The 12,572-nt window shown below is 36.9% G+C and overlaps 1 protein-coding gene and 1 pseudogene across 1 annotated transcript; one reads left to right on the forward strand and one right to left on the reverse strand.

Moving 5' to 3' along the window:
• Nucleotides 1-2,955: 2,955 nt before the first annotated feature.
• Nucleotides 2,956-5,833, reverse strand: LOC114175049 (protein ACCELERATED CELL DEATH 6-like; annotated as a pseudogene).
• Nucleotides 5,834-9,009: 3,176 nt separating this feature from the next.
• Nucleotides 9,010-12,572, forward strand: LOC146887492 (uncharacterized). The gene is made up of 6 exons (XM_085670256.1): nt 9,010-10,054; nt 10,538-10,647; nt 10,810-11,098; nt 11,360-11,622; nt 12,125-12,181; nt 12,267-12,572. The coding sequence occupies exons 1-6, from the start codon at nt 9,010-9,012 to the stop codon at nt 12,570-12,572; spliced, it is 2,070 nt and encodes a 689-aa protein (XP_085526382.1).

Consider the following 12,572-nt stretch of genomic DNA (forward strand, 5'->3'; position numbering starts at 1 on the left):
AATCTGTCAAAAAACCGCGTATCTCTTCCTATATCGAGCTTTTCATCCAAACTAGAGACATCAGACCACCAACACCTACCGAAAAATAGGAAGATATCAATTCTGGATAATTTGTGGATCACCGGGGGAGAAGAAGATACAGATGGTTGCCGTAATTCATTTAGTTTATTTTCTTTGCTTTCCATTTTAAGTTATGTGCAACTTGTTAATCATTTTATTTTTCATTAATTAGTGGAATATTTTAAACTTTTTATTGATGGAGTAGAAATGCTATCACAAAAATATGTTATGCTGTAATCAATTATATGGACCATGTTATCCATCACCATAATTAATTTGGTGCAAAAATACGTACTGTAATCGATTACCTTCAAAGTGTAATCGATTACCATCATCAAATTTTTGACATCTGATGTGAAGGTAATCGATTACAGAGTAAGTTAATCGATTATGTGTTACCTTAATCGATTAAACAATCGATTACACAAGTCTAAAATTGTAAAATGTAATCGATTACACAAAGCTTGTAATCGATTAACGAACTAATAGGAGCCCCTGGAAAATAATTACTAATTTGGTAATCGATTACAAAAGCGCTGTAATCGATTAATGAACTAATAGGAGCCCCTGGAAAATAATTTCTAGCTTCGTAATCGATTACAGAAACCCTATAATCGATTACACCTCTAACAGGAGCCCCTGGAAAATAACTTCTAACTTGGTAATCGATTCAGAAACCCTGTAATCGATTACACCTCGTCTTCCACTATAAATACAACATTTTCTCTCTGCCACTGCACACCAGAAACCCAACTTGCGCCCCCTTTACCTCCTTCGTGTTTTCACCATTGTGCCTTCATTTCTTAACCAAATCACCTCTCGTTCGTTGCAATCTTTCTCATTTTCAATTCTCTACAAAATCCACCGATTAAAATCATCAGAAACACCTAAAAATGGCTGAATCTTCAAGGAAACGCAAGACTCAAACCGGTGCTCGTTGCCGTCGTGGTGCCGCCATCAACGAACCTGAAGAAATAATTGCACCTTCACAGCCACAAAGACTTTTCTCTTCCGTAGCACAATATGAAAGATATACTTCAAAATTTTTCAGCAAAGATATTATTGAACCCAGATATCCTAATGATTTTATTGCTGAGCAAAACTTTGAGTGTTATGATATACTGCACAACTTGGGATTATTACCTTTTTTGACTAATCGTCAATGTTATTATCCGGAGTTAGTTAGAGTATTTTATTCTAACTTACAAATTACTGATGAATGGGTTATTCTTAGTGAAGTTAAGCATGTCAAGATTAGAATGGATATAAATATGTTTTATTGTATAACCCAGTTGGGCACTCAAGATGTCTGTTTTGAGGAAAACATGGTGGAGGAATGGAGAGATGATTATTCGAGTCACAATGCAAAAGTAATGATTTGTCGTGACAATGTAAATATTGGAGGAAGAATACTGGCAAGCCAAATGAAAGTGGAAACACGTATCCTGCACTACATCTTATGTCGATGCTTGGTGCCCCGATCAACTAACCTTGCCCAAGCTACTGAAGAAGACATTATCTTAATGTGGGCAATGCTGACCGGAAGACAGCTTAACTGGGGTCATCAGGTTAGATATCGCATGAAAAAGACATTAAGAGACCATGCCCCTTTACCATATGCAAATCACATTACTGACATTTTAATTAAGTTTAATGTTCCTCTAGAAGATGAACCATTTGAGGAGGTTAATTGGAGAACAGGTCCAATTGGTGCTGAAGTTATTCATTCCTTTGGTTTTGTAAAAAACCAAAATGGTGAATGGATTCATAAACGTGATATGCAGGATGCACCTATTCATGATGATCGCACACCATCTCCACCGCCTCAGCCTACCCAAGATGCATCTGCTGCTATGCTTAATGATATTATCCACGAAATTCGCGATCTCCGGGCTTTTGTTGGTTCAAGATTTGACAGTATAGATGCTCGGGTTGGTCAACTTGAGGAAGACATGGCTTATGTGCGACGCCAATTTCCTCCTTTTTAGATGCATTTTGATGTTTATTTCATTCAAAAACTTTGTATTTGTTTAATGCACTTTCACATTGACATTATTATGTTAGTACTTTAATTGATTATAATGTTTTTTTTTTCATTATTATCACTATTTTTAGTTTCATATTCAACTATATCATATGTCATTGCTTTCCTATCCAGTAAAATGTTTGTTAACGTTTTTTTTCAAAAAATTATGCATGTAATCGATTACAGTTCATTCATAATCAATTACATTACACTCAAAAAATTGCAACGCATGCAGTAATCGATTAGAACATACGGTAATCGATTACTGTATGAAAAACGTTAACCCCTGCACGATTTCATGTAAAAACGCTAATTCCGTAATAATCAAAGTAAATTGCGTATAAGGGAAAAAAAATCGGAATTGTTGGAAGTGTAATTGGGCTTTATTATGGTTTAGTAATATCACTCCTACCTACCTATCACAGTGCTCCCAACCACTTTTAGGTATTTCACAGTAGAAGAATAAATGTGTTGTAAACTCTTCCTTTTGTGTGCAGACGCATAATATACATCCTAAATCTACTCCCCGGCGTGCCAAATAAAATATATTGGTTGCTAAATTCTTCAATTTTTGTGATCGATTTAGCCATCAAAGACTACTTTAATCTAGTAAAAAAGATTTATCCGTTAGTAATAAAATAATACTTGCTGTATATATCTCATATTTGCCATCAAATCAATGGTCAATAATGATGATAGTCCAATTAAAAAAAAATCATGATAAACTTATTTATTTTTTATTCAACTCATTCATTTTTGAAATTTAAAGTTATAAAGTCTATAATGAATTAATCATAAAATTAAAAAAAATAAATAAATAGATATTTGAGTTGGTTAAAGAAAGAAAAAAAAAAGATTCATTACATGGATTAATTCCCTGCCATGGATGCCTTTATCAAAGGTATCATACAGAAATATAGTAATGCAAGAGTGATAACTGCTATACCAAGCAAGGAAGATCCCAGTACGGCATAGGTGGCCGTAGCGAATGCAACAATCATTGCTAATAAGGCGAATAAAGTGAAGTTGAGTGCTAATTCGGAGACATATTGTTCCTTCCAATTGGCTTTGGCGACGAGAAACGTGAAAAGATGTATATGTGCTGCAGTAGTTGCCAGAACCATAGCTATTGTGTTTGATACAATGAATGCTTTGAAAGAGGCTTTTTCTCTCATAATTGGGCTACCCTTATCTTCTCCATCTTGTATGGTACCTCCTGGTAGGGTTATTCCAGCTGCAAAACTCACCGTTGCAATGAGTGTGGCCACTAATAGATGAGTCTCTTTTGCTTCCTTCGTAAAAAATCGTCCCGCACTCTTTTCTTGCTCTTTTTGTTTTTCTTCTCCAAATTTTAATTGCTCTGTTGGTTCCTGCATTTAGGTAAAGTTGTAGTTAATATACTTAATGCAAAGAGTGTTTGGTAAGTGGAGTTAATATTAATACCTGTGTCGTCAACACTGCATTTGAATCTTCTGTCTTATCATACACAAACTTAACTGTGGCTTTGCGTCTGAGGTAACTGATAACAGGGACAAAATGCATGAAGCAATTTTGGAAGGGTGTGTTTCCGTCAACGTCTTGCTCATTGAAAAGATGAAGCATGGATAGGTTGCGCGTGATTCTAAAAACTGTAAACAGCCTCCCCTTATTCATAGCATAATGAAGAAAATTCTGGCCTTTTTTATCAACTAGCTCCGAACAATCTGGAAAGCGTTTTATGATGGTTTCTATAATTTGCCAACTTCCATCGGCAGCAGCGATGTGAAGTGCCGTCATGCCGCCGTTATCTTGCATGTATGCAATGCTCGCATTTTGTTGAAGCAGCAACTCCGTCAAAACTTTGTTCCTCTTTTTCACCGCATAATGAAGAGGATTCCGACCTTTCTTATCCGCAGGTTTCACTGCCGGTTTCACATGTTCGTTCTTCAGAAGTTCTCTTGCCATTTCTGTATGTCTGGTAAAATCGTTATCGTTCCTTTTGTATTAACACTCAAAACTATCGGTTCCATAAATATTTTTCAATTCTTATTCTTGATTTATCTTAGTTCTATACCCCTTCTATTTGTCACTGATCTGCCCATACACCCCATTTGGTGTCACTAGAAAACTTAAAAAAAAAAAAAAAAAACAAAACTATCACCGACATTTGAAGAAAATTTCTACAGAAGAAATTAAAGTCAAAAGTTTAATTACTATTTCAATATTTATATATCTTTTAAACTTTGATTCATTATGGTTTCGATACTTTTTATATTTAATTAAGTTCTATATATTAAATCGGTTCAATTCAATGTAATTCCTTTTATTAAATTGACGTCATTCGAAGGTAACTACATGTTAATTTAATAAAAGGTTTGTTATTAAATAGAAACGGTCACTTTTCATAAGATCACATTACTGTTGTGATCATGTGTCAATGTAAATTCTCTTCTCTCTCTAATCCTTTTTTAGGACACATCATCAATATCGTTTCCTTTAGATTTAAGGTTAACTTCTTTAGATTTAGAATTATTTATCCAAAATTTTTATTTTTGTCTATGACATTGTCAAAGATGGAAATATGAACTTAGTTGTGACTTTTTATATTCATTCTCAGGATATGTGAAGAATGACAAATAATGGATTACATTGTCTTCATATAAAAATAAGGATCAAATTATTAATTAAATGTTTTATTCAATTGACATGTAGGACAACATTGAATTGATTTAATAGAAGAGACTCCGTTCAATCAATTTAACATTTAAAAAAAATTAATTAAACCAAAACAATTTAACATTTAATGAAAATTAATTAAACCAAAAATAAATATCGAGACATGAAGTAAAACACAAAATATAGAAAACAAAATAGTAGTTAAACCTCAAGTAAAGATGTAATGTTTCAGATTATTTATATAGTTATGGAATAAAAGGTATGAGAAACAACCATCAAAACTTCAAATGAAAGACAGGAAGGTTTGTTACCTATATCTTGATTAATCACTGCAGCGTGCAATGCTGTTTGATTATTGGGGCCTTCATATGCAGGCGATTTGATGTTGGATAATATCTCATACGCCACTTTCTGATATCGTCCTTTTGATGCGAGATAAAGAGGAGTCTCATCAGCTTTATTTGCATGATAGGAGTAATGAGGATCCAATTTTAACAAGGTCTTCACTACTTGGATGTGATTATAGCGCACAGCCTCATGCAATGCAGTGTCCTTCTCATTATTTGTTGCCCTTATAAACTTTTGTTCTGCTCCAACACCATGCTCGATGTCTGGTGGAAAAGCCTTCACATGTTCAACCAGTAATTTTGCGACACCGGAGTGTCCATTCTTTGCAGCAATATGAAGGGGTGTTTCCCCTTTGGCGTTAGGGATTAGAACTAGACCTCCACACTTCTCAAGAATCTGTTTCACAAATTCTTCTGAAACACCTACTTTGAATCTGAGATCTGGACGCTTTCCCTGAATTGTTTGCAGAAGAAATGATGCAGATGAAGGGATTCCGATTTTTTGTGTTGTTGTAGAAGTCAAGTGTATATGGAGGATGGTGTTTTTGTTGGGGGTCACCAGAGTCTCCAAATTCTGAACTTTTATGAATTCTTGGAAGTTTCCTTTCAGTGCAGCAAAGTATAGAGTAGGATGAATGCGCGTGATATTGTTGTTTGTGCCATCGGTGTCTTGCGGTGACGCCGAAGAAACTGCTGCTACTTGGTTAGTTGCTGCCATTATCTTCACCATTCTGCTTCCGGTCATAGCGTATTTAAGATAAAAGAAAGTAGAAGACGACAAATTTGCATCAATTTTAACAATTTACCGAGATGGGCCATACACACCTTTTAGTTTTGAAAATAAATATTTCCTTATATATATATAATTCGACATTTATTAAATGTTAAATTTCAATTTTATTTTTTAAGTCTAATATATTTATAATTTCCCCAAGTTCCTAATATTATATTTTTTCGATTTTTTAATCTATTTTTTCTTTTCGTTTTAACGATCGCGTAAAACTAAAACTAATTTATAATATAAATAAGACAATTCTGATTGTCCTATAAGAATTAGTTAAAGTCAAACTCAAAACTCAATTATTGATGTATGTTATTATTTTATATTTTGGAAAACTTAAGCTTATAGAGACAATATTATAAAGAAAACTTAAATAAAAATTTTAATTTATTTAAAGTAATTATAATGTTTAATTAGTCGGATGGTATCCACTTTCGTTCAGACGTGTCAGTTTGATACTCATTTTTAAAAATGTGTCAATCGAGTCCTAATTTTTAAAAATTTTTCTCAATTAGGTCATTTTCAGAACAAAATTATTAACAATGTTAATTTTATTCATGATTTTTACCACTAAATTTTAATATAAATATCAATACTTAATTTTGTAACTTATTTTAAATATCAATACCGTTATCGACGTTAATAAAAAAAATTCTAAAAGAGACCTAATTAAGACATCTTCTCAAAAGTTAGAACTTAATTGACACTTCTTAAAAATATGTACTAATCTGACACATCCAAATAAATAAAAATTGGTATGATTCGACTAATTAAAACTAATTATAAAGAAATCTAAAATATATGCTTAAGTCAAAATAGTTGAAATTCGGAGTTATTAACGATTACCACGTACAAAATAGAGTTATTGTCTTATTCTTCATTTAAATAATTTCTTTTCTGAAACAACGTGGGAACCTCCAATTCCCATTTAAGTAGTATTTCTCAACGACTTGTGCAGAATTTAATCGTGTGCGTCCGGAATTCATTGCGTGGCTTTACTATTTGTCTATTAAATTTTATTTTAGTTTATTTGTTCGACGATTTGAGTTTTACTGTTTGATTCCTTTAGGACACATTTATAATCATTTCGTTTTAAACTATTCTCTAAACTAAAATCTGTGAATCAACCGCAAATTTTTAAGTAACATAATTGCTGAAAAGTCAACCGATTTGTTAATGTTTTGCCCAACAACGCAAGGGAAATTTTTTATTAAACTTTTGTGTTTCGGGAGTAGAGACCAAGCACCTATAATCAACACTTAAATTACTCTTTTTATCTTCACTTTGCTCTCCTCAAATGGCTCGTCTTATTTTCCGTTCCACACGATCTTTATTCTTTCTCGATCGGTTAGGCGGGCGAAGTGTATCTGTCTAAAAGGCTCTAATGCTTAAGTCAGTTAAGGCCGATTGGTAGATAATTGTAACTGCTGTAATAAATGCGAATTAAAGATCCTCACCAACCTACCTTGGGCCCCTATTTATAGTTTTTGGTGTGGGCTTATGATTAGGGCTCCTTAATCATGGCCCAATTGCTTTTTAATTTTGATTAATGACTTGTTTTATCATAATTAATGTCTGACTGATTGATCAAGGTTATAGTTTGGCCGACCGACCGAGAATCGTCGGCCTGACTGGTTGCCCTTAGAGGTGAGGGTCTCCATGAAGATGGAAACAAAGTTCAAATGGAGATGAAGGCCGGGGGGGTGTTTAGTTCGTCTGGTCGACAGATAGCCGATTTAGTGTGTTCAGAGCTAAGACTCCGATGGGCCAGACGCCTCAGCGTCCACTGTGAGGTTCGCCTGTAGCGGGCGGCCTGCGACCGCTGGTCTTTGGTCCGCTTGGCCGATCTACCAATGGGCCATACAGTACATTTTGTTTTTGTTAATTCAATTTGAATTCAAAGGCAATTTACTGAAAGGGTAGTTCTGAAATCTTGTTCATTGTTTACGTTCACAACTATCTCTGCTTTTCATTCTCAATTAATGTTTGTTGAATTTTCCTTTATTACCTCTATTGTATCATTAACCCTATGTATAGGGTGTTGAGTGTGGGAAACTATATACTGTCGTATCTACTGTTGTATCTAATCGTGCCTAGGATCTTAGAGCAGTCTTTTCATATTCTATGTACTTGTTTCACTATAAATAGAAGAGAGGAAGAGTGGTCTTGTAGTCCACTACTCATATATTTTTAGTCTCAATCTTAAGTTGGTATGAGAGAGGGTCGATCTCGCTCTGGTTTCTATCTCATCTGGTCTGGCACCATCCGTCACCGCTGTCCGCGGTTGACCGCCGTTAGTCACCGCCGCTGTCCGCAGCTGTCCAAGTTCTTTTAACCTCGTTTTTGAACTACCCAACACTGTCAAACAACATATCAACACTATCCACCATCGTTTGCAGTACTCCGCCGCTGTCCGTCGCCGTCCATCGTCGTAGTTCCGTCCAGAAACCACTGGATCTTGACTGCCTCTCTGCGCGACAGCCAACCTCGCCGGTGCTGCAGGCAGAGTCGTCATCACGTGCCTCCATACGCGTCATCTCTGTTCGCTGCAGTCAGGCACGTGCCGCCCACGCGCCACCGTCCAGTCACCGGTTCATCGTCGCGCCACCTCCATAGTCTTTGCCGGAGCCTCCTCTACCCGTTTTGACCTTCAAACCTCTGTTTCGGTAAAGTCCAGTAGCACCCCTTGTTGAAATCTCCCTAAGGTATTCGAAAATCATCACTGTTTCACTGTTTTCCGAGATCCTCTCTGTTTTTGTTTATTCTCTTGATCAGATATGGCCACTGGAGGTACTGGGAGTGTTATTTCATTCTCTAGAAGCCCCTGCATTACTTTCGAGAAACTAAATGGCCAAAATTACTTATCTTGGTCCGCTGCCGTCGAGATGTGGTTTCTCGGTCAAGGACATCACAACCACCTTGAGAAAGATGACAGTCACATACCTTCTGAAAAAACTGAACAGTGGAAACAAGCAGATTTTCAACTATGTGCTCTATTGTGGCAGTCGGTGGAACCACGATTTTTGATGTCCCTATGGGCCTTCAAAACATGCCACTCGTTTTGGAAGCGAACTTAGAATATCTATGCAAATGATATCTAGCGCCTCTATGATTCGGCGAACAAGTTGGCATCTATGAAAATGACTAACCATGATATGATTTCCTTCATGAATGACGCTCAAGCTACTGTGGAAGAACTTCGAATGTTCTTGGAAGTTGACTTTCTAGATGAAATGAAGAAAAAGCTTGACAAGTACTATATGGCGATGATCCTCTACGCTATACACCCAGACTTTAGTCATATCCGAGATCAGCTTTTGACCTCTCATAAGGTTCCTTCCATGGAAACTTTGATCTCCCGCATGATACGTGTTCCAACTCTTCAAACTCCAGAAACTCTTACTATAATGGAACCATCTGTCATGGTCGCTACCCGAGGAAGAGGAGGTCGTGAAACTAGAGGAGGTGGACGTGGAGGTCGTGGGCGTCCTCAGTGTACGTATTGTAAAAGCATGGGTCATACCCAAGAAAACTGCTACACTTTACATGGTTTTCCTGCCAAAACAATCAATGTCTCCCAAGCAGAGACTATTGACTCCAAGTTCACTGAGGACGAGTATCTAGAGTACCTACGACTCAAGTCCAACAGCTTGGCACAGTCATCTCAAGCTCCAAGTACATCAACTGTTTGCATCTCTCAATCTATGGAAGGTCACAATTCATGGGTGATTGACTTTGGTGCTTCTGATCACATTTCTGGTAATACCTCCTTGTTCTCAACCATTTCATTCCAAGAAAAATCTCATTTTATAACCCTTGCGAATGGTTCTAAAACATCCTCAAAGGGAGTTGGTCAAGCCATCCTATCTCCCTCCTTAAATCTAAAATCTGTCCTTTTTGTCCCTAATTGTCCTTTCAATTTAATTTCCTTAAGTCAGTTAACCAAAACATTGAATTGCTCTGTAACCTTCGATAATAAATCTTTTGTTATACAAGAGCGTGGCTCGGGGAGACAGATTGGAGAAGGATATGAAACGGACGGATTATACCATTTTGGATCTCGTCCATGGGTGTCATGTGTTGCAACTCCCAATCCTAAAATCTTACATGATCGGCTTGGTCACCCTCACCTGTCCAAGTTAAAGAAAATATTTCCTGAACTTAGTAGTCTCCAGACTTTAGAATGTGAGTCATGTCAACTAGGAAAACTTGTTAGATCTACCTTTCCTAAAAGGTCTCAATCAAAGTGTATTTCTAGTTTTTCTGTCATCCATTCCAATATCTAGGGACCTAGTCGTGTCTCATCTTTTGGCTTTAGGTATTTTGTTACTTTCATTGATGAATATTCGAGATGTACTTGGGTTTATCTTATGAAAGACCGTTCTGAATTATTATCCCTCTTCACATCCTTTTTTAATGAAATCAAGAATCAATTTGGTCAAGTAATCAAAATCTTAAGAAGTGACAATACCAAAGAGTACTCTTCGTCTGCTTTTTCTAATGTTTTGAGTTCTCATGGTATCCTACACTAGTCTACTTGTCCTCATACGCCACAACAAAATGGTATAGCAGAAAGAAAAAATAGACACTTAGTTGAAACTGTTCATACCTTTTTGCTTAGTGCCAACGTTCCTGTCCATCACTGGGGAGATGCCATCTTAACTGCAGGTTTTCTTATTAATCGGATGTCATCTTCCTCTCTCAATCATAAGGTCCCTTTCTCCATTCTGTTTCCAGAAAATCCTCTCTTTCACACTTCTCCTAAAGTTTTTGGTTGTGTATGTTTTATTCATGACATGTCTCCCGGGTTAGACAAGCTTTCTGCTTGCTCTCTCAAATGTGTTTTCTTGGGCTATTCACGACTTCAAAAAGGGTATCGATGTTACTCTCCTGAAACCAATAAATATTACATGTCTGCTAATGTCACATTTTTTGAACAGACCCCTTACTTCTCTCCATCTGTTCAAGATGCTCATGTCATACAGCAGGTCCTTCCTATTCCCGTGGTTGAGTACAATATTTCTAATGTCCCTATCACTCCAAGTCTCGACCAAAGTCCTCCTGAGCCATCATCTCCACCTATTGATTCTTTCCAATACAGGACGCCGACGAATAGTCCAATTGTTCAAGAACATGGTGAATCCTTTACTTCAGATTCTTCTCCCTCGTCTCTTAATCCCACGACTCCTGGTGAAGGTGATTCAGGTTGGCCCATTGCTCTCAGAAAAGGTACTCGTTCCTCTCGAAATCCACATCCCATTTATAATTTTCTTAGCTATCATCGATTATCGCCTTCCTATTGTTCACTTTTATCCTCAGTGTCTTCTGTTGTTATTCCCAAAAATGTGAATGAAGCACTTGATCATCCTGGATGGCAACAAGCCATGATTGCAAAGATGTAGGCTCTTGAAAGCAATCATACTTGGGAGCTCGTGCCCCTCCCTTTGGGCAAGAAGGCTGTTGGTTGTCGATGGGTGTATGCAATTAAAGTTGGCCCCGATGGTCATGTTGATCAACTCAAAGCCCGATTGGTTGCAAAAGGGTACACTCAGGTTTATGGCCTTGACTATTGTGACATTTTCTCTCCCGTGGCCAAGATGACTATTATTCGCCTCTTCTTTGCAATGGCAGCAATTCGTCACTGGCCGCTTCATCAATTGGATATAAAAAATGCCTTCCTTCATGGTGATCTTGAGGAGGAAGTTTACATGGAGCAACCTCTTGGGTTTGTTGCTCAGGGGGAGTCTGGTATGGTATGCAAATTGCATCACTCTTTATATGGCCTCAAACAATCACCACGAGCTTGTTTGGAAAATTCAGCTCCATTGTTCAGAAATTTGGGTTAAGACACTGTGAGGCAGATCACTCAGTCTTTTACAAACATACCTCTTCTGGGAAATGTGTCTTCCTAATAATATATATTGATGATATTGTTATTACAGAAATGATACTACTCGAATATCTCAACTGAAGGAGCACTTGTGTAGACATTTTCAAACCAAGGATCTCGGAAGCCTCAAATACTTTTTGGGCATTGAAGTAGCTCAGTCAAAAGATGGATGCTCTTGATATATTACAAGAAACAGGTATGATTGACTGCAGACCAGTAGAGAGTCCTATGCACCCAAATCAGAAGTTAACAAAAGAAGAAGGCGAATTATTCTCCGATCTAGAGAGATATAGGAGGCTTGTTGGAAAGTTAATTTATCTGACTATTACGAGGACTGATCTATCTTTTGCAGTTGGAATTGTTAGCCAGTTTATGCAGACTCCATGTCTTGGACATTGGAATGCCATCATCCATATTTTAAGGTACCTCAAGAAGGCTCCAGGACAATGTTTGCTATATGAAGATAAAGGAAATATTCAAATCTTTGGGTACTGTGATGCTGATTAGGCAGGCTCTCCTATTGACAAACGCTCTACTACGGGATATTGTGTCCTCCTTGGAAGAAATGTTATCTCTTGGAAAAATAAGAAGCAAAATGTAGTGGCTCGATCCACCACTGAAGTTGAATATCGGGCAATGGCGTCTCTCACGTATGAACTTATAAGGGTAAAGCAATTTCTTCGAGAGCTTAACTTCTGTGAAATTCAGACCATAAAGATGTACTGTGACAACCAGGCTGCTCTCCACATTGCATCAAATCCAGTGTTTCATGAGAGAACTAAACACATAGAAATTGACTGCCACTTTGTTTGA

The sequence above is a fragment of the Vigna unguiculata genome, chromosome 3 (genome assembly GCF_037176805.1).
Source record: "Vigna unguiculata cultivar grain cowpea cultivar isolate G323 ecotype 2 chromosome 3, ASM3717680v1, whole genome shotgun sequence".
Taxonomy (NCBI): Eukaryota; Viridiplantae; Streptophyta; class Magnoliopsida; order Fabales; family Fabaceae; genus Vigna; species Vigna unguiculata.